This window comes from Cloeon dipterum, chromosome 1 (assembly GCF_949628265.1).
Source record: "Cloeon dipterum chromosome 1, ieCloDipt1.1, whole genome shotgun sequence".
NCBI lineage: Eukaryota > Metazoa > Arthropoda > Insecta > Ephemeroptera > Baetidae > Cloeon > Cloeon dipterum.
This window is the reverse complement of record NC_088786.1, coordinates 20,977,617-21,000,981: the sequence shown is the minus strand read 5'-3', so window position 1 is coordinate 21,000,981 and position 23,365 is coordinate 20,977,617. Positions and strand designations below refer to the sequence as shown.

The following is a 23,365-nucleotide window of genomic DNA, read 5'->3' as shown; positions in this document are numbered from 1 at the left end:
AAACTTTTGACGACATTTTTTCCTTTGTATTGCGTGAAATGTAATTGAAGTATGTAGTTTCAAGTGGAGCAGCAGCAGCAGTGTTGATCTGAAATCTGAACGAACAAATGGAATGATATTGCATTTAGCGCTGAGGGATTGAATTTATTTTCCGCGCGGCCACCGATTGATAATAAAGTTTTAATGGGTTGCTGCTGCTTGTGTGCGTAGGAATAATGGAAGAGAGGGCGAAAATCAAGATCTGGTCGGTCGATGGACCAATGGCGCGTGATGCGATAATTGCGGCGCGCCATGTGGCGGTGTTGCTTGCTGCCGACTTGGCCGCATCCAATGTGTGAGTGTGTGTGTGTGTGTGCAAAGACAAAACGCAGATACTGCGCGCGATACGCGAGCGAACTGGAGGAGCGGCAGCAGCAGATGGGCTGCTGCCTGCCGCTTTTATTTTCATTTCTATTTCACCACTGACGAATATCACGCGCGAGATTGGAATAAAATTGGAAGCAGTAAATTCGTTCATTCGGCGCGCTGACAAACGAATTGTAGTGTGCGGCCAGAGAGGGTGTCTAATATTTTATCAGCTCATGATAAATTTACGCTTTGTTGGCAGCTCGCTCTCTCGTGTTTTGCGTTTGTCACACACATGCAGAGGCAATAATAAAACAGAGACACAAAAGTTGCGCCGCTGCTGCTCTTCATAAAGCATGTGCCGCGCGCGCTGTTTATTATTGATGCGCGTTTCTTTATTTCCATGCTGGCTGCCGCTGCTCGGTTGGGTTAAAACACGCGAGAATAAGCCAGTGTGCATATATTTTTGCCCTGCTCCCCGTGTGTGTGAAATATCGCGCAAAAACAAGAGCGGCCGTGTTTGCAGAGCGGACGACAACCGGCCAAGTACGGACTGTCCAGTCTCAAAGGGGCTCGAATTTTCACAAAATTTAATAATAGCGATAATTTAACTTTTAAAAATGCTTGTTATTGGTTTTTTTCTAGGTGAAAATATTTGTAAGATTGCCACTCAAAGGTAGCGCAATTTTTAAACCCAAAGCAATTGTGTTTCTCGCTATGCTATTCAATATAGGGTTTATGAAATATGAAACATGAAAATTTTCCAAAGGAATAGTTCTCGTTTTTATGGTACGCCTCTGTAATTAAAAGGCCAAAATTTCAAGAAAATTCAATTTAAAATAATTTATTTAAAAGTGGTTGGATTTCAATTAACAAAACATTTTTGCAATCTGCTCAGCGAGACGATTCGAACGACAAGTGATTTTAATAATTATGCAACAATTCGTAATAATAATTCCCCAAATTTTCCAACAGAAAAAGTGCTGCAGGAAAATTGAAAGCGGAAATGTACCGGCTTGTATAGTAGCCTGTATAACTTACCCCCAATGATTTTCCTCTCCATAAAACGCGAATTTCCGATGTTTCACACCTACATGAGAAACAAAATTAGTGCATTTAATTGAATCGAAATCATTCTCAGTTTTATTTCAGTACCATATCTATTAAGAACCCTTTTGGAACCCCCAAACACATGCAAATACCAAACCAGGTTGAAATACAACTTGCTCACGTGTGTGTTGGGTGGTAATTAAATAAAAAAAATTATTTCATCCCCCACTACCGTAACTCCCTAAGGTGGAGCTTTACAGGCCAACAAAATTGAGAAGATGTAAATGTTGCATTATTGTCAACAGCAAATAGTGGTTCATTAAGTGAATCTCTTGGTTGAGGAATTTAGCAAAAAATCATCTCTTCAAAGTGAAAAAGTCTAATAAATTTCAGAATTTCAAAGTTTCTTTAAAATTTAAGCGGTTTGTCACTTAATTTTTTATTTGATTTCAATTCTTCTCCTCGTGATCTATTATCCAACGGTGCGCGAATTATAAGGAAATTTCTCTTCTAGTGTAATAAATCCTGATTTTCATAAGGGAGACCGTGCTCACCGCTTGATTATAGCCTGAAACTCTGGAGCCGAATATAAAGGTCAACCTGAGAACATTTTAACTTTTTTTAATATTTAGGATTTTCATTATTTTTCTGTGCAGCTTTGATTTAAATACATAAGTCTGTGCTAAATGCGCATATTTTCTCTTTGAACCTTTTCATTAAATGCCATTTATGACATAAACACCATTTCGGGATGATTCGAAGAGAGACACGGGAGACACAGTCCGTGCCTGTTTGGGCGCCTATTGCGCGAGTTGGCATTCGGTGGTGCTCGTTGGTGACACAAGGCAGTCAGACACACGCTGGTTCGTTTGGCGAGCGAGCATCAGCGGCGTCGGTTTTTATTTATTCATTTATTTATGCCCGCTTGTGCTGTGTGTGTGTGTGTGTGTGTGTGTGTGTGTGTGTGTGTGTGTGTTGGTGTTGCTTTTCGGGCCGTTTTGCGCGCGCGGTGATAAATTGCGCCGACGCTGCTTTGTGTGCATCTGGGGACAGAACGCGCGGGGCATCTCATCCTCCGAGCAGGGCGGCATCTGCATCGTGAATAATGCAAACGCGATTCATTTCAGTTTTATTTGTCGGCGCAAGCACCGAGCACAGGCGCGCGCGCAACGACCAATTTGTTCTACTTAGCCGCGCCGCCAAATAAACTCAAATAAAATCCGCGTGTGTTTGCGCGACAAAAAAATAAATAAAGGGCTCTCATCTTTCATATATGCACACACACAGCCACCAGAGACTGCGAGAGAATAAAACACAAACACACGCACCGCACACGCATGCCGCGCGCTCAATTATTAAACCGCGCGACACTTCATTTCGCCAAGCACGACAAACGTCAGACCGTGCAATATTTATATATCACGCGCACATATTCGCACACTGCCAGCCTCGCAGCCGGGTTGCAGCCGGCAAAAACGCCTTCGGGGATGAGCTAGAGTTTTAATTGATTTTCCTGCTTTTAGGCTTTCTTCAAAACAGTCGAGTCTCGTGAGCTGCTTTAAGCCACATATTTTGTTAGTGAACTGTGACGTCAGTGGCACTTGCCAGTTAATTTTTGAAAAAAATTAACAATACGTGTTTGAAAATTTCGCTATCGCCTTTATTACAAGTGATTTAACAACCATCTAATTTAAGGAATGGAAGCAAGCAAAAGAAAAGAGAAACGAAAATCTTGACAACCCCATTACTCGCATCTCCCTCTGTGACAAACATTCCCAATCACAACAATTCTATTCCATATCCTTTCTTGTTTGAGCTATTTTCAAAGAGTACTAATAATACTGTTCCTATAACATTAGAAAAAAAACAGACGGGAAAAATACTAATTTCGTTTATCTTCTTGAAGGCTGCTGAATCAAGAGAAATTTAATGGCAAAGTGCGACTGTCTAAATTTACTAAATTTCACTGGCCTTTGGAATCATGAAGCATTTATTCTTGGTGTTTTCAAACCTTGCAAGTTAAACATTTAAGGCGCCACACCAACGCTCTTTAAACTACACATGCACTGCAGTGAAATTCCGGGCCAAGCGTAAGTCAAATTTTATTCCGCCCCTAAAAACAGCACCTCCGCCGCAAGCAAGCATGCACTTGAAGAGCTTGCGCGTCGGTCGGTCTCTTTACGGTCGTTTCGGCCACTTTTGATTTAATTTCGGGCCGCGTCGTTTGATTAAAATGCAAATCCGGGCCAAGTTGGTGCGCAACAAAGTTGGCGTGCCCGCCTGCACGCAGAGAGCAGAGGTGGGCGCGTCTCGGGCGAATCTCATTCAATTTTCCAGCTCTTTGCGTAATTCTATTACTATCCATTAATGCGCGCCGCACATGGAAGGCAGGCGACACCGGAGGCAGGCTAAGACTGCCGCTGCTGCTCAAGCCGAGAAGCCACAAGAGAGCCATCGCCGCTCCGCCTGCCAGCTACGCAGCCGGCACAACACCGCGCGCCGCTCATAATTACGAAATAAATTGTACGAGTCTCCAGAGGAATCTCGCCCGCCGACGACCGACGACTCGTCCGCGATCTCTCGCTCTCTTCGTTGTCACGCGCATAAACATTCATTATTTTTATTCTACGCAAAACATCTTTGAATTTAATCAATGTTTTTTAATCATAAAACGTGGACAAAACTGACAAAAGCAATCATAGTTGGAAAAATTGACACCATGATTTGGAATTCTTCTTGGCATTTTTCAAAAAAAAAAAAAAAGATTGATATCCATCATAGATTTTTCATAGCCGTTTAATGTGGTATTTTTACTTGTTGAAAAAACACGTCTTTATTGCGCTCTGTTAGTTTCGGATTACGATGAAACCTTTTTCTGATCGGTTTCCCTTTTATGAGATTGGTGACCGCCTACCATAGTTCAAATTATCACGTGAAACAAATAAGTAAGTTAAAGCGAATATTGTCATCAGTTAAAAAAATACAAAAAAACAGATAACAAAAATTAATTTCCTGAGTGTACAATAATATATGTCATGATCGTGCAAGATTTCAAATTAACCTGATGAGAACCTTGTTTAGATTTTCTTTAAAATTAAAATAAATTGTTTTAGTTAAAAATAAAAAAATTTTTATAATAAAAACTGTTTGTTAGTTTTCTTATGTTTTTAAAATTCCTTTTAATTTTGTATTATTTATTTATTTTTAAACCTATTAAATTTCAGGCAATAAACAAATTAAAAAATGTTAAAACTTATATTCATTTGAATTATTCAAACTATAATATAAAAATTTGCTTTTAAAATATATATAAATAAAATAAATGTAGTTACAGTTTTTCACAATTGTGGCTGCAAAGGATATCATTTTGCTTTTTCCTTTAAGCATAATATGTATGTGACATGAATATTAATATATCATTATATACGTCGAGAAAGATTAATGCATTCTAAAAGAAATCTAATTTTGAGTAATCAGTCTACACTGCCCAGAATAAAAATCCTTCATTATAGGATTATAGTAGAAATTCCCAGATATTGATTAAATTGGTTTGTTCCATAAAGTGTCTTCATCAAAGGCATTATGTGTTTCCGAATTTAGCTATCCTATATAGCGTAAATTCAATCATTTTTTATTGGGAAAACTCAAACTTCCGCGAGTCAGACAGATTTTGATTCAAAATCAATTTTATTTGCAGAAATATTTAAGTTTCCTTTACATTAAAAAGGATTTCATACACAAAAATAAAACTTAGGAGGCATCTAAGCCACCTTGAAACGCAAAATTTCAAAACTAATCAACCGGTTTTACACCTCAATCAGGGTATACACCAGATTCTTGAAGAAACAAACTCCATTTTGGTTTGTTTTACCATCATCAGAGTAGAAGATCCTGAAATTATCAAACACATCTTTGGGCGACTGATCGTCCCACTTGGCCAGTCCTTCTTGGACGGTCTTGATCAGGATCCTCCTGTAATAGCAGTCCTCTTTCAGGAATGTGCGCAGCTTCACCACAGCTCCTTTGGGCACGAAAAACGGCTCCACAAAGTCGAATCGAACCGAGGAGCTGGTCCTGAAGACGCCCTTCAAAACTGGCTTGTAATTTTTGCAAGTCGCATTGTACATCACACTCGCATCCATCATAATGTTGCTGTTGTACTCCTCATTGGTGTCGAAAACAACTCTATAGAAAATTAGACAACTTTCAAATGGTCTGAACAAATAATTTGTTTTAAATCACAAACCTTCCCCACTTGTTGTTGATGAACATTGGTTCAATCTGAACTTTACACAGGACTTCAACCTGTTTCAAGACCATGTATTTTTTTGCCTGGAAAATCAGGTAGCAAGTTGGAAAGAAACTGCTGTCCACGTTTTTAGTGATCTTCTCATAGAGTTTCTGCTCGATTAGCTCTTGACTCCCAATCAGTTGGGTGTCAGGAATTAAGACGAGAGTTTCATATTTAGCCTTCTTGTTACACCTCTCTTCAATGATCGGACACAAAGACTGAGGCAGCATCAGTTTCATTTTCTTCTTGTCGTTTGCCAGCAGCATCTTGTACGAAATGTACTTGGCCTCTCTCGAGGATAAGTATTCCGATATCAGCATCAGCTCATCAGGGCAGGATAAAGTCAGCAGGCGTAAATGAGGAATGAATGTTCTCATGAGATTCCTAAAGAGAACAGAAATTTGAATTTTTCTCTACAACTGGTAGCGATTTTAATTTTCTATTTCTTGAAAAAAAAGACTCACATGTCAATTCTGGAACGACAATATTTCAAACAAGCATTGATTACAGTTGTTTCAGTCTCAATGTTCATTTCAGGAAGTGTCAAGAACCAAATCACTGTGTCCTCACGAATCTCAAGAAACGATTCGTGATCGAGACATGAACAAGTCTCTTCTGTAAGGATCTGGGAGAGGATTAACAATATATTTAAGTAAAACTGGGTGGTTCTACTCTGCGTGGAACATTAATTTTCCTCGCAGAGTAGAGACATTAAGTTTTTTTTATTTAATTTAAAGATAAAACCTGTGGGCGTATTTCTTTCTTTGCCTTAAAACAAATATTCTCGATTACTCCCTTAATTACTGCCATACCTTTATGCAGCCGTTGGCTACACATTTGACAGTGTGGTTTTCATTCGCCACCTTCCACACTTTGTCAACTGTCAACATTCCTTCAACAATTTTTGAGCAAAGAGTGGCCAAATCATCGATTAAATATTCGTCAGCCGCCCTGGCCAACTGAATTGCATCTTCCAAATCGATAGGCTTGGTGCTCAAATGATGCAAGTGCACGTACCTGAAAATCAATTAAATTTTATTAAATTTTAATTAAAAAAGTTGACACTTTCAAGAAAAATAACATAAGATTCACATGAGGGCATTGACCCGTGAACCGAAATATTTAAGGTATGGAAGGAAGCTGCGGTTTTGTTTCGAATACCTTCAGAATTCCAACAAGATTTTCAAGATATTTGCATTGCAACATAAATAATTTTTTGTATTTTTTGGCGAGCGAAAGACGCGCTGATAAAAAATTGCTCAATCGAATATCTGGCATTTCTGCTGCATTAACGATTTGCATAGCTGAAATAAATATTACTTACTCAAGCACCATCTTAAAGATGCGAGGCTCCAGCTGGCGAATCCTGATGGGACCTGGCTGCGTCAGCGGACTCCTCATCATGGCTTTGAAAAACTCACTTGAAGAGACAAGGTCAAATTTACTCGCGTGGATCACCTGCATGAAATAAAAATTGTTCTGCACTTTAATTAGGGATTTTGAATTTTACTAACCTCGGCCATCTCGTCATCAGGACCGACCAGAAAGGCACAGTCGGTGTTCTCACCCATCTCAAGCGCTCTCCGCTTTTTCTCCGTTATTCCTAGTGCCGGTTTGTCCGCCGGCAGGAACTTTTCCAATTTTTCAGTTTCACCTGACATATCAAAATTTCAACGGAAAAACTCAAAAACAGCAATATCAGCGAGCGTCAGAAGATTTGAACCACGTCAAGAAAGACAGCCAACAAATAAAACTACCCTAAAAATCAATGAACAAACCTTTGAAAACTGTGGGGAATTTTTTTCTAGCATCCCTCATATTTTTGTCAAAGAAAGGATAGCAATTTGTAAAATTCTAAAAAATATTTCCTTTCCAACAAAAGAGTTAAATATTTGAAACTCTTATATCTCCGTCAAAGATTAAGGTACCGCGTCACTTATATTTACTGACTCTGCGGTTCACTGCACCGGAATGGCAATTTATCGTTCGTGGCGTTCCTGCCGAATTCAATGGATTTCATGTGACATGCATCGTTTCCAGTCGTCATGTAGTGATATTTTTACAGCTATATGCGATTCAAATAGCAAAAATCATTGAAATAAAATCTTAAAAGCTTATTTTGGTCTCATTAAGTAATGGATCTGTTGAAGGATAATTGTTATCCATATACCTATAACATTTCCAAAAATTAGGAAAAACTAATATTTTTTCTGGTGGCCGTTTAAACTATTGAGAAAATTGCCTCCATAAAGTTTGCATGCCCCTATTTTAAAATTATGGTTTTTTTCTCGCCAGGAGGGTAAATTAGACTAAAAGTAATTTTATTGAGAAAAACATCTGGCTGACTTTTGTTCTCGTTCATACACAGATTTGGCGATAAATTGTTCCACAGACGTGACTTGGAAGCATTGCACAGGCACTGGTACTTTTACAAAGGGGACCAGAAGTTGCATTCAATGCGCCCACGACCTGCACAACAAATTAACAAGATGCTTTAAAACCACGCAAATACTCAGGAAATCGAGCGGAAAAATCATAGACAATAAGCCGTTTAATCTTTAATGTGTCACGATCTGAAATTTGACTGTTTTTCGTTCCTGATCTGTTTATTATACATTGGTAAATTCCGCAAGCAAAATATGCACTAACTTTATTTGGTTTGCAAAAAATGCAAAATATTTGTCAATATTTTAAATAAACTGCCAGAGAATAGACCGAAATGCTAAAAATAGATTAAACAAGAATTATAGCAGATGATTAAAAATATTTCAAGAAAAGAGCTCAAACCTGGATTGTAAATATAAATTTTTATTTCGGCTCTTTAATAGGATTTTACACGGACCCCAAGAAAAAATGGTCATGAAAATCAGATTTTTCTAAATGGCACGCATTCATCATTTTTTAATATTGCCGAAGTCAAATGCGAAGATTTAACGTGAAGCGTTTAGGTACAGTCTCCCTCGGGCTAAGGGATATTACGAGAAAACGGTTCTTCCATTTTCCTGAAATCGAGCGTGGGGCTGATGCTTTTTGTTTCGGGGGTTTCAGCAATAACTCAATAAGCGAGAGCTGGCAGGGTGCAAATTCAGCTCCCTGCAGCATTACGTACGTGGAAAAAGATAGTGTGCGCATCTCTATCTGAGCGGCGGGATCTGCACGGCCGCTCTCTTTTATTTTACAGCCGCCTTTATGGACCCTAGTTGAAAAGTAAAAAAATAAAAGTACCTGCGGCCGACTTCCCTCGCTCGGCAGTTGTGATGGAATCATGTTTCGAGCTGCTTTCAATAAGCAGATTGCCATCTTAATTAATTCGGACGCGCTTAATTGCTCTCCTCGCGAGGCAATCATCGCTCGGCAGGCGTATTGACGAAACTCTTTGATTGCGCCCGCGGTATATATGCCTCTCCTTTTATGTATTATTTCTGCTAAATACGTTGCTCGCAAACACCGCCTTCGATTGCACCTGCAGATAATCCTTTTTATGACAAATTTGCAAGCGGATACTGCAGGCGAAAAAATATTCCAGGAAAAAACGTGTTGAGTAGAAAGTGCTAGCCTAATAAAAGTTTAGTTGCAGAGGCCTGTTACTCTTACAATTTTTACCTAGAGAATTTTTTTTACCAAATTTACTGATTTATCTTGTATAATTTAGTTTCCACTAAAAGGGTAAAAATGATATAGAAACCAAGAAAATTATGTGAAAATTTTAAATAAAGTTGTTAATATCAAACACAAAGAGCGTGTTTGAAAAAATACTCGACTTCAAAGTGGATTGATGCAAGACAACAATTGATTTTTTTGGCTTATACAATAAGAAGTTGATAAGGTTTTTTAGTTACAACAATGTGGTCTACATATTGTGCCAAAATAAAAAGAGGGCCTTTAAAGTAAAAATTTTAATCCTAAATTTACAGCGCTTGACCAGTATTTTTTTGGCAGATTCATCTCATCGAGATCAATTGAACATTGTGACACTATTAAAGGAGATTATCAGATTTTTTTAAATAAATATAAATTTCAAATAGGGATACACTGCTCACCATTTGGAAAGCATGCTACTTTGTAGCCAAATGTTTTCAAAAATTTACTGTGCCACTCCAAATCAATTTTGGATTTAAAGTATGACTTAACCTTTATACTCTTAGCCAAATATTAATGTTTATGCGAGCCGAGAGACTTGTGTGGAACTATTTGGAACCTAACAAAAATTAAAATTTGCTTCAGGGCAAAGGTGAAGTATGTTACTTTAACTGAATCCTAAGGGATTTGGTTACGCATTGTCAACAAGGATTTTCTGGGTTTTTGAGTATCAATCCTCCTTAAAAAGTCTCAAAAATAAATATAACTTGGTCGGCAAAATATCCAGAAAAATGGAACTATATTTTTTTTAAGAAAACGCATTTTTGTTTCGTGAACAGTCCTGTCGGTCCTGATGTAAAATTACATTAAAAAAACAATTAGGATTTTGCAAAAATTCCATCTGAAATGCTAACCTTCAGCAGAGTGCGTTTGTTTTTATTCTCACCGTATTTCGCCCATCAGCTAGTCGGAGAAGGTTCGTGCTGCATTTTTATTTTATTTTATTTAGAAGGCTTTTGCTGGTGGTGTCGTCGTTGGCGGCAGTAGCAGCGGCGGCGATGAAATAAATTCTGCGCCGCACTGAGAGAGAAAAGGCCTTTTGAGAGAGAAGTGCTGTTTTCTGCTCGCGCGCAGTGCTTTTGCCGAGAGGAGGTTAATTAGCGGTTAAGTGAGTGGAAAAGCGAGCGCCGCCCGGCAGTCTGTCTCATCGTCGGCGGCAAATTTATTCTTGACACACACACACCACCGCCACTCTTTGTTGATACGGTCTTGGTGTGAAGGAAACACTGCTTTTTATCAACCTCATCGGCGCCAAACTTGATTTCTTTGTTCCCACGCACGGTTTGGTTATATTAATACATTTCCCCTTATTCTGTAATTATCATAGGAGGAAAATTTTGAATTTGTGCTGAGAACGTGATAAACTCTATTAAGTTGATTTTTAAAACGATATTATCTCGTGTTATGTTTTTAGTTATCTCACTTCAGCAAACCAAAACAAGAAATACATTCGTTCTGAGGAAAAATGAGCTTCAATTTTTATTTTAGTTTAGACATATATCCATTTACTTTAATGTATTTTCTATCTGCAAAACTGCCAAGTCAACTGCTATGTTTGATTTCGCATTTATTTTTAATCTCTACCATTTGCGAATTTTTATATTATTTTTCCTTTGTCCTTATCTTTTACATCCTGGATATATTTCAGCTTTCCTTGAAAACATTGGTGTGGAGAGTAAACCAGTGATGAAACCGTCACGGATCAGAGGACAAAATTGGCATGTGTTCAAGCAAACTCAACGAAATCTACACTACAAATCATTATTTGTACTAGCAGACTGCGTCATAAAAACATTCAGAAAAAAATATGGATTTTACGGACAATTTAGGTAAACTTTCAGATCTATTCTCACGTCTTCCCGTGGTGCAATTTCAAAACTAAGGTGTGCTTTGGATTCCTCTCGCCAAGCCCGATCGAGCTGACAAAAAATATTATGACCTAATAGAACAAGATGTTAATTTTGGAATGTAGTTAAAATTTTGGAAATTGGCTCGAATTTTTTAATTTTGAAAATGTGCTTAAAGGTTGTCTCATAGCATGTGTGAACTTATTTTAAAATTTAAAAATGGTGAATTTTTTGTTTTCGACAAATTTCACTTCAAAACTCGAAAAATACGAATTGTCCGTGAGTTGCATATTTTGCAAATTACAAATTTTTGGTTCTAACCATCAAAATTTAAAAAATTGTCTACCGTTAGACTCGTCTTAACCTCTCATGAGCAACAAAATCATTTTAGGGGACCCATCAATAAATAAAAAATACCTTTAAAGAAATCTCTTTCAAGCAAAAGCAAAAAGGGCAAAAAGACTCCTATGGGCTTGATGAAGAATGCAGTAGGGTATTGATGATAATACAAATTAGCATTTTTCTTAATCGATAAATTCACTATTAGTTAAGTCAAAAAGGTCAACAGAGAGCAAGTAGTGTATTTCTACATAATATTAAAATCCAAATTATTTCCTCCCTTTATACTGGACTCACTCAAATTGAATAAATTTGCCAGCAGAGTTGCGAATTAATACGGCGCCGAATAAATCGGGTTGCCGTTGCTGCTCATATAGCGTGCGCAACGAGCCACAATAATTAAACTAATGGTGGCCTAATTGAAACAAACAAACGAAGCGGCGAGCTGCCGGCAAGCGCGAATAATTCAAAACGGCGGGCGCCGCAGTTTGTGTTAGCCGGCGCGATAATGCTATAGCTTGCTGCCCGAGCAGTGCGATGCGATAATAATAATAACAATAAATCTGGCGCAAATAGAATTACACCCGCGGCGTTCAAACCGCCAGCACACATTTTATCAGCGGCGAAAACGCGCTCTCGCGAGTGTTCAGCGGCACAGCACGTCCATCGCCCGCGCATTAATATTCAGCGGTCGCCAATTATTATACATTTACCCGCCGCCGCATGCACGGCACGCCAGACTCGCACCCCGTGCGATTGAAATAAAGCAGAATTAGCGAAATGTGCAAATGAAATAATTTCCATTGCTAACTGCGGTGCAATGTCCAAAACTATAATTTGCATTTATGCTCTCAATTCTGTTGGTTTTTTTTCTGTGACGACAAATTTTTAAGACTCCCAAGTTTGGAATTGGATTTTCTCTAAGGCAAAAAATAATAAATATATAATATTAAGAAGACATTAGTTCGGTAGTCGACTTTATAAAAAGTGAAAAGGGGAGTTTGGTAATTTTAATTATGATTTTGTTGTAAATCAGATTAAATAAACGTTCTAAACCCATTTCAGTAAAAAGGATGCGATGGAATGGCATGGCATAAACAAATTGCAAGACAAAATTGCTGTTCAGGTAAAATTATCTGAAAACACGCTCTGAGTTAATAAAAGAAAATAATTTTAATAGCATTATTCCATATCAGGGGTGACAGATCCTTGCAGCTCTTTGATTGATAATTAGCTAATAAAAATATATTATTACTTTTGCCCAGGGAATTTTTGTTAACGCCAAGGTTCTCTAGATTTCACACTGATTTTTCGGAAAAAAGCGTATCATTTCCTGTCAAAGTTGGTTATTTCACCACCTCAATACCCCCATTTATAACAACACACCAAAATTCCAAGGAGAAGTTCAATTAAAAATGTTGGTTCAAAGTAATTTTATTGTGGATCAACTATGCCCTCCATATATCCACGCATCCAAAAAAACAAAAATATTATTTGGTATCAGAGGGAAAAATCGGCCTATCAGTTTTTTTTAATAGAGTTCACATTCATACACAGATTTGGGGACAAATTATCTCACAGACGATAGCAAAAATTTAAAATATGAAATCCTCGTGGAAACACCCGGAAAGGAAGGAAAACCACTTCATTGCTCTCTCTGCGTTGACAATATTATGTTTGTATGCTTGTTAAAGAAGTGTCATCATTATTTTCTCTTCCTGAATATCCCATTGTCATTGACAGTAAAAAATCTCGCTTGAATATAGCTGGCAAAAAGTCATTTGCCAGGTGCGAGGAATAAAAAAGTAACGGCACATCCCGTGTCCTTTCAGTGGTCGTGCGGAGCCGTGATATTGTCATTTCATTATTTGTCAAAGGTGGGCACAAAGGGTGGCGCAATGTGTACACGGCCACACACACGCCTCCCCGGGGAAGGTGGGTGGGTGGGTGGGCGGGGGTGGATTTATGTGATGTGCACTTCACACCCGGGCCGGGATCGCGCGGTGCTGCTGATGCACTCGCTCGCGCGCAAAAGCACGGTGCGGCTGCTGTTATTTTTTTGGCTCATTAATAATTCGGGACTCGTTTTGTCGGCTCATTTGGCTGCGAGAGCCGAGAGAGCGAGCGCATCATCCGCCGCTGAATTATTCGTCGCGCCATCTGGCCGCTGCAGCCAGCTAGTTGGACGAACGAGAGCGAGAGAGATGTATTGGCCAATTGGGACCGGCTTTTGCATCACGCCGGACGATCCGTAATTAATGTGCCTCACTCACTTCACCGCCGCTCTACTGGCCGGCCGGCCGGTTGGACAAAACAATGCACATTTCTCTTCTGCCGCTGCCCTGCTCGCTCGTCGGTCTCGGCGGACGGGCTGATCGGCGGCAGAAAAATAACGCCGCGCCACTCCCCAATAAAAATAACAACACACAGAATACACAACTCGAATGTAAATCTATTGGTCGGTCGGCCCGACGCTCGCTCGCCCGACCAGATTTATTTCCCGGCGAAAGCGCATAAAAATGCAAATGCGCGCGCTAGAAATGAAAAAGCGAATGCTCGCGACGCAATTTACGACCGACAGATTGAAAGCAGCATTTTCCGCGCCGGAAAATACGGTTTATTTTAGATTTATCGCCACAATGCGGCCTCTTATTGATTTGTCTCCTGGCGCTCGAATCATTTTTCTATGAGGAGAGTGTCCCTGAAAAATCAGTAACTCCCTTCATTTATGATACAAAAGTTGCATTTTTCTCATTGAAATTCGAGGTCAAACATTATTTAGCCTTTATTGAGGAATACGAAACACTGTTCAGGCAGGGGTCAAAGGATTTTTATAAAAATTTAATTGAAACTAAGCCCCATTTGACTAAAATGCCATTGAGAAAACCACGGACTTACCAATAGATTTGCGAGACTTTGCTCTTTTTTATCTCTGTCCGAGGACCGGGGAGGGCGCGCACTGCACTAACATGCACGAATGCTGAAACCCGGGTCCCAATCACACCGGACTTTATGGGCGCTTGAGTTTGTAATTTTTGTCCCCTCGAGCCTATATAGATAAAGCCAAACTATTAGTCTTAAGAGTGCCAAAACTTTTGTATTTATTTTTATTTTTAACATCTCATTTTGCACGGAAAATTAGTGTTTATCATTTATCACCCTGAATCTACTTCAGTACATCATGAAGACAAGTCGAACGGTGCTAAATTTTTGTTATTCCAGCTTAATGAATCCGAGATTTAGGTTTTCTTGTTAGGACTGCCTCCGACAGAGAAACACATTTTCCATTAAATCTTGGCTTTCTAATAGCATCCGATTTATAAAAACTGCACACCATTCGACCGATAGATCTCCCGTATAGATAAGCCAAAAAGCAGTGTAAGTGCGTCCACCCCTTCGAAATCTTTTTAATAGTTATAATAGCAGAGAAAATATTCGTTTTTTGTTGTCATCTTAGAGCCATTTTTATCGTTTTCAATGCTAAAAGAAGCTCTAACTTAAAATTTGCAGCAACAAACTGTCGCCTTTTCGAAAAAAATCCCGGTGCTTTTTTATTTCCAGAACCTAAAATGTTTTTAAATACAGTCAAATGCTGACTCCTACAAAAAACACTGCAATCCGCGACTTAAGACCAATCCATTTTCCTCATTATTTTTTTAACACTCGCGTGTATAGACTTTGAAAATCGTTTTATATTTAACAGCTATAAATTTTTTAATCTTGTATAGATTAATATTAATCAGTCGTTTTATCGTCTTTTTCATAGCGCAGCACATTAATTGAGATAAGGACGTTTTGTAGAGAAAGTTTTCCTTTCAGATTGCTGTTTCAGTAATTATCAGAGCTAAAACCCAGAAAAACCCAATCATTTTGAACGGAAAAAACAAATTATTATGTTATATGGAACTGATTCCTTAAAGGATATGCGATAATAAACAAAGTATTTCCTATCTTAGATCCGCAAAGTATTTTTTATTATTAATATTATTTTCGTAAGCGTGGTTTTCCTGCAGTTACTTAAAGAGAATGTTCTGGACGTTTAGTGGAAAGATCTTAACGCAAAGATACACGCGTTCATTCAATCTTTTGCCACGCAAACAAATTCCCACGAGAGGCGTACACGAAAAACATCTCTCGTCTCATTTTGCCAGCAGTATATTACGTCCAATAATGCGTGTACACATTTGAAGGCAAAAATCCGAGCAATATAAGGGCCGACCACCCCTGGGAAAAGTTCGTGTTTGTGTGTCGGCGAAAGCAGGGATTTGGGCCGGATTAGAGGCCGAATCGGTTGAGTGTATACATTTGTATCGCAGACGCAGCATCAGATAAAATATGTTTTGGAAATTTTCATGAGCTCTCCTCAATAAACACCATCAAAGGGGGCGCGCCGGGGGTGGGTCGTCCGCGTGAAATAAGGGCGCGTGGCCGGCGTGTGCGGCGTTATTTCGCTTATTTTAATTCACCCGGCGCGATAAAAGAAAGCGGCCGCGACAAATCGCCCCCAGCAGCAAAAAGAGGCGCAGCGCAAGATTTATTAGCCGAATTAGTCGCGCCCTTTGCGCTTTATCATCCCCATTATGCAGCGGGACTCGATAAAAATATTGCTCTCGGTGCGTGGCGGGTAATGCACCAGCAAGGCAGCAGCACACCCAGGGATCAACAGTATTAACAGAATAGATATGCATGTGTGCGGAAGAAGACAAAAAATCGATTTGTATTCTAAATACCTGATATGCGATGTGCGCATTTGATACTCGTGTGAGAGATGTTTGGTGCTGATTAATAGATTTGATTGGTCTAGAGCGTGTTTATTAAATGAATATTTGGCTAATTATCTCATGAGCTGAATATTAAATAGCGGTAAACTGAAAAATTGAACAAAACGTTGCGGAATTTTAATTTAAATTAGACACTTGGGGAACAAATTGTTTGGAGCCGGCCAAAAATGGCGTTAATTCACAATTTTTGGATGATTGCAGTGCATTTTCAGGTTCAATTGGCATAAAATTTTCATTTGACCGAATTTGATTCAGCCAATCGCGGTAGACACGACAGCAAATCAGGGTTTCAGGATGAAAATGTGCTTGAAAGTTGTCCCATGTCAGTCGTGAAATTTTGAGACAATATCAGATCTGTTTTAGAAGGTTTCCACTTCAAAACTAAAAAAATACGATTTTTTTACTATTTTTTGAATTTTGCAAATTTGTCAAATCTTGGGTTCTAACTGTCAGGATTGCGAAAACTGCACACCTTCAGACTCGTCTCGATCTTCCTTAACCTGCTAAAGGGTTTAAAGGGAGCTACAAAATACTGCGAAGCATGCTGCTGCATGGCTTAAAAATATTTTAACTAATCCATAACTCACTCTCAATTATCATCCCAAAACTTATTTAAAGTTAAAAACAGAATATTAGTTGAATACAAAAGGAACAAAAATATTTGATCACTCGTCTCTGTACAAGTTTTTAGTTCCCACAAGAATGTTCAAATATAGCAATTTGGGGGTGGAGGGTCTGCACCTCTAAACGCCCTTCAGCCTGGCCAGGGGAGGTCGAGAAAAGTCTAACGGTAGATAATTTTTTGCAATTCTGTTGGTTAGAACCCGAGATTTGTAATTTACAAATTATGCGAAACACAGGAAAGGCTAAAAAATCATGTTCTGAAATGAAATTTCTCGATAGAAACGTTTCTTCTGTCCTGAGACAAACGTTTTAAGAAATTTAAAGAAATGGTTTGTAAAATGTAATATTCATTTAATAAAATGAGATTCACTAATCAAAACAATATATTCAACTAAATATTTAAGGGTATCATATATCTTCCTTGAATTAGAATTTTATGCGTTTGATTTTTGGTCTACAGCATGATGTGATTCAGGGGCTGTCGTATTTTAAAATATCACTCTCCGATTGTCCAGCGAGCAGGCATTATTTTTCACGACCGAGAGGAAGGAAGAGAACAGCGCGGTGCAGTAATAATTCTTTTCGGCTGCTCTGTCCGTCGAGAGAGATCAATCACTGAAGGAGAGTGCAAATATTTTTCTGTTTGTCCCGCACTGGCTCTTTATTCACGGGCGGAAGGCAGGGTGGAGAGATAAATTTACCTGCACGTGTCTCTCTGCGTAAATTCCCGTCCGCTGCTCTTTTATACATATATTCACCGCAGTCGAGTGTTTGCGGGGAGACGCGCGGGGTGGGCGAATAAATGGCTTTTTGAGGAGGAAACCGGACACCTTGATGCCCTCGCCAAGGGCAATTTGGGCAGGAAATGATTGGCAAAGAGAGCGATAGGCGCCCTTTTCACCACCACCCGTTAGTCAGAAACGATCTTGGGTCAACTATCCTAGACGCATAATGTTACATTTAGAAACTTTAACGGAAATGTTAAGAAACAAATAATACTGAATCAAATTTATTTTTAATTTGTTTCAAAATGCAGAACATGCAATATCTGCCTGGTCCCTCTTATCAGTTGCAACCGGTTTTAATTAACGGATCATCGTTGCTTATGAAAATAAAAAAAACATTGGAGGTTTTTCCAACTGCAGAATTTTCCCTTTTGATTTGTTAATGCAACTAAGTAATTTTCAAATTATTAAAGGAAACACCAGTAATTTTACTAGGTTTTATTAGACTATATCATTCATTCGAACAGAAAAAAATCGGAAATAATTTTTTAGCCTCAGCTCATCTGGTTTTATCCATTCTCAAAGAATGAGTACGGTATGTGTTCTATATAATCTTTAATATTATAAAAATATTTTTTAAATTTAAAAAGTTATACAGCTAAAATTTTGTTCCGATCTTCTAGTGAATAAAGAAAACAATTTTAAAGCCTTTTTTTAACATAATCTTTCACTCATTTAATTTTACCAACTTAGATTTCAAGCAAGAATAAAATATTTCAAATTAAACAAATAGTAGTTCTAATATCTATAATCTTCGTCACGAACTAGTTTGAGTATAAAGATGGCACGATAGAGTTGAAGCAAGATTAACTTAGTTTAAAATTATCAACCCTAACGATAATGCAAGGGGTGCAGAATAAATCCAGAGCTCGCCTTTGCCTGCAGAGTGTCTCTTTTGTTGCAGTCGCGGTGAGTAAATGCACGCGCACACAGCTCTTTATTTCATTATCAAAAGAGCAAGGCAGATAAAGCCGGCTTATTTCCGCGAATTGTGCTGACGAAGCAACGCTCGTAGCACTCAAAAAGACGGAAAGCAAGCGACAAGGGTGCTTGAGAGTAAAAGCAGGTAAACGTGTTTGGCTGCGGAATAGCTAGGTGTCTCTTTTTGTTGCTGCCTTCAAACAAAATGTCGGTGCGCGGCTTTTCTTTTGCATTTAATATAAATATATTATGCAAAACACCTCTGCTTTTGTTTTAATCTCTGGCGAGAAGAAAACAGCCTTGTATACAAGACGTAAAAAGCTGTTTAAGGGAGACCACTCTGCGTTTAAAGTGGATTGAAACAACAGTTTAATTTAAGCACAAATAAATAGATTTATTTCCTGCAAATTTAATAATTTTTCTTTGTGACCCGTTCAAAGGATCAGATACAATTTTATTACAAAAATATAAAGATAAGAATTTTTTAAATATCAGCAGGATTTTATTGCTTGTTCATATTAAGATATTGATTTCCACATGAAATCCATATAATTTATTTTTTGTATTAGATATGATCCGCAGAATTTAATTGAAACACTTAAAACTGCTCTAATTTATTGATTTCGGTATGTGTGCGATATTAGACTCATGCTGTAGGAAACCCGCAATATTCATAATAATTTAGTTAATTAATTTTGTAGGTGTTCAATAAATAAAATTGGACTTTTTATAGTATAGTTAAAATAGCTAAATAAAGTGTCAAAAATTGAAATTTGATTTTAAAGCTTCTTGAGTTTATTAAGTAAATAGCCAATTCTTTGGCTCTATAATATTTTGATAATTTATACATCTGAATTATGTAAAATTCAAAATGCATCTCTAGTGAGGGATTTTACTGCAACCTCTACTGACCTTTATATAGTGGACAGTTTATAGGCACGATGATATTTATTCAGGGTCATCAGTTTAAAATCCTAAATAACAAATAATAAAATATGGAACATAAAATACGTTCATATTCTGTCGATCACTTTTGTAGCTGCGCTGGTGTTTTCTTAGCCTTCCTAGCTATCCCTTTGTATTAAATGAGACACGTGATATTATTTTTATTAATGTGATAGTAATTATTCAATTGACAATAGATTGAGTGATGATTTTTGCTCGATAGGGACTGTCGTGATAATCCACTTTAGTTTGGGAAAGACGCAGAGAACAAGTTGTGCACTTTATTTTCAACTAACGAGCAGCCAATTAGCACGGAAAACATCCTTTTCTCGGCGAACAAGTGTTTCCCTTTTAGCTCTCGTTGAGAAACAAAGCCGCTTTTGACTTTCGATCGCGCGCGCGGCGCACAAGAGATGAGAAAGAGAGAGAAATAAAATTTTAACGAGGGCGAACGACGCAGCAGAAATCGTAAAGGAGGCGAACACACACAGCATCTTTTGACCCTCGCCATAGCTCGGTCTCAAGGGGTGCCTTATTCTTTTACTCAACGGTGACCCCTGAACCTGGGGCAGCTGCTGCTTCCTCGCGGAGGAAATAAAACAACAAGCGAGAGCGCAGAAAGACCGAGAGAGAGAGAGAAAGAAAGAAAGAAAGAAACCTTCTTTGTGCGCAATGCGAGTAGAAGGATTTTTTCCTCGCGATAACGACCCAGTTTGTGACCTCCGACGACCCTCGGGGAGGAAAATAATTACTATAGAGCGATAAAGATATGCACATGCAAGCAGACAACTCGACGAGAGCAGTGTAACAGCAGTTGGATGAATAAAGGAGCCGATTGAAATTTTTATCAATTTATGTATGCTGATTGGGAAGAAGCAGCACATGTGTCTTTTTTCGTGCAAGTCGGAGAAAAACAGCGGATGCTGCGGGAGATGAGATGTACGTCATTTGTACGAGCACACTGCAGCGTATGTTACACATTTAAAAATATATTCTTATATATCGAACACACACGCGCACCCAGATTTATTTGCGTCACAATTCATGTTCATGCTGATGCAAATTTTATGATGATAATGGCACATCGGAGAGGGAGAGAGGGGCATTATAAATATGAAATAAACAGAACGACTAGTTAATTAAATTTGATTGACACAAACGCTGATTAATATAAATCGTACGGCGAGCGAGACGATTTGCAATCGCAGCAATAAAATCAGTTGAAGAGACCGAGAGATTAATTTTTATTGCTTTTTAATCTTGGTACAACCAACAAGACATGCAGCAAAGATCAATAAGTCAGCCAAGTGGAAGAAAACATATAAAATGTGGCATTTTACGCGCATGCTTTTTATTATTGGAACGCAGCCACCGCCGAGGTCTACGCATAAAATACTTACACCGCGTTCAAAACAGGATTTAACAAAAGGGCAGGCAAAATGGACGGAAAAGAGACTGTCTAGTGATTCTCTCCAGTAATTTCTGGAAATAACTGTTTTGGAGAGATATGAAAATATATATAATACAGCACTATTTTAAAATTATAGTCATGTTTAGGAATTCCACCCCCCCCCCCACATTTTAGCGAAAACACTCATCCTCTAATTCAAATTCAATTTTCTTCGTGTACAGCCCCAGTATTTGCCCCAGTTAGATGTGATTGTAATTTTGATTTTTCCCAGGATTTTTTTAACCAATCGATGTTGTGAAACGTCAATTTCAGATTTAAATTGTATCTCCTCCCAGACAGCATTTTGCACCTAGATTGCGCAGCAGATTACATACGCGTTTAACCACCATTAACAGACAACGTTGACAAATTAATGAAAAAATGGTTACACTTTGTTAATCCAGAAGACAAACCTCTCGATGAAGTGACCGAAAACCTGGATTTTATTATTGCTGAGAATTTAAAGCAGGTAAGTGATAATTTCAAATATTTTTAAGACTTTTAAATAGTCTCGCATATCGAAATATAATCAAAATAAATTTTTCAAGTGCCTAAAACGAGTCATTTTCATGTCTATAATCTATGAAGTGGAAAATATTAAATTAAATGATCGCAATCTGGAAAGGTTTATTCCAAATTGAGCTTTTGACTTGCAAATCTTTCGGTAATTTTTATGGATTTAAAAAAATCTGATTGTCTGGAAAACCGGATTTTTTGTCAGAACCAGCCTTGAGAAAAACTGGGTAGACAACTGTTTCAAAATGCCATGCAAATAAAAAACGAATTGAATTTAACTGTGCCAAAATCAACAGTTAAATAGAATCGAACAAAGAGGCACACCCAAAATGAAATTGCGATTAGAGAACGGAATAATTGGAGCACACGCGACAGAAATTGCGTTGAGCGGCGTCCGATTTGGAACGGTCCGCATTCAGCCTCCCCATTTTAATTGTGTGCGCTAATTTTCCCAATCATGATTGCGTGAGACTCGGTGACGAGCAATGCGCGCGAGCGCCGCTCATCTGTCGCCGGAGCGGAAAAACTTTGCCATGCCGAATCGGCTTTATGGAAATTTGCCTCTCGGCTCGACGCAGCAACAGACTCGGCAAAAGTGGTGGAAAATTGAAATTAGCGCCGCACCCGTTGTGGGTTTTGCGCCGGATTCGTGGGAACGCGGCGGCGCCGATTAGCATAAAATTAATCAGCGCGCTCGCGTGACCAATCTGTGCCGATTCGACGCGCCTCCTTAAAAACAAATCCCCGCTTCATTTCCCATACAAAACAGCAGGCACTTTTTTCACGAAAATCGTAGGGAATTGTTTACTCAAATCAATATATTTGTTTTATCTTTGCTTGTTAAAGTGGATTGATTAGATCCCCAATTGAGATTTTTTAAAATTTTCTGCTAAAGAGAAAATGGCCAAATTATTATTATAATTTAAATTAAAAATTTAAATAACTGTACCCTATAGTTTTTACTCAGATTTCGATTCCTTTTGTCGAGATCTATCCAATGGCGTGTGACACATTTAAGGGAAACCCTTTGTTGAGAAAAAAGATTTCAAGTTTGCAAAAAATGCTAGCTTTGCAGCCACTTTTCTCAAAAAAAAATTGCACGACTCTACCAAGGTCAATTTTGGCTTTACCTGAATCCTTATAGCAATTAGATTATGCATACAACAAAAAAATATTTAAAATTACTGCAATAAAACAAGTCTTAAAATTAAAAAAATGTTCATGTCGATTATCTCAATACTTTTGGCTGCAACTTACTGTTTGAACACATTATATAACATCTTTTTTAAATCTTGATTATTATTTTTTATAGCAGCTCGGAATTTTTTGCCCGGCAGTTTCTTTAACACAATTAAATAAAGAGTAAGCAAAATGAAATAGGCTTAAAACACCTGAAATGCAGTAATTGGCAAATAAAAGAAGTATGAATTTATTTTGCAATAACTTTTAATTACTTCAGTGACGTGGGTACATGTGACAATATAAAACAAAAAAGTAATAAACAATGCAGTCAAGGTGCACCAGAAATTCAACCAGCAATCCCAATCCTCGGCATCGTAATAAAGGGAAAGATGCGGCAAAAAACGACGTGTTCCGGGAAATAAGTGGCGGCTTATTTTGTGTGAGTGTGTGTTTTGCGCAGGAATGCACTTTATTTAAAAAAGCTGTCGCAGGCGCGATGTTATTACATGGGGGCACCCTGCCGTCGGTCCCCTTGTTCTTCAGACAGCACGGGGATGCAGCCAGCGGCGACGATAACTGGCTGTCTGTTTTTCGCTCCCTCGGCTTTCGAGCCAGCTAACTATAACTAAATTATATAGAGAGAGCGGTGG

At 38.3% G+C, this 23,365-nt stretch overlaps 1 protein-coding gene across 1 annotated transcript; it reads right to left on the bottom strand.

The window, feature by feature from the left end:
* Positions 1 to 5,148: 5,148 nt before the first annotated feature.
* LOC135939251 (uncharacterized) lies at positions 5,149 to 7,347 on the bottom strand. The gene is made up of 6 exons (XM_065483571.1): positions 7,201 to 7,347; positions 7,011 to 7,144; positions 6,499 to 6,703; positions 6,151 to 6,311; positions 5,642 to 6,070; positions 5,149 to 5,580 (listed from the first exon to the last, which is right to left on the bottom strand). The coding sequence occupies exons 1-6, from the start codon at positions 7,345 to 7,347 to the stop codon at positions 5,202 to 5,204; spliced, it is 1,455 nt and encodes a 484-aa protein (XP_065339643.1). The 3' UTR covers positions 5,149 to 5,201.
* Between the last annotated feature and the right edge of the window lie 16,018 nt (positions 7,348 to 23,365).

Coding starts and splice junctions, on each gene's coding strand:
- LOC135939251 (XM_065483571.1), bottom strand. CDS start 7,347: ATGTCAGGTGAAACTGAAAAATTGGAAAAGTTCCTGCCGGCGGACAAA. Junction 6,704..7,010: donor ATCTTTAAGATGGTGCTTGA/GTAAGTAATATT, acceptor ATTGATTTTCAG/GTACGTGCACTTGCATCATT. Junction 6,071..6,150: donor TGTCGTTCCAGAATTGACAT/GTGAGTCTTTTT, acceptor TGTTCTCTTTAG/GAATCTCATGAGAACATTCA.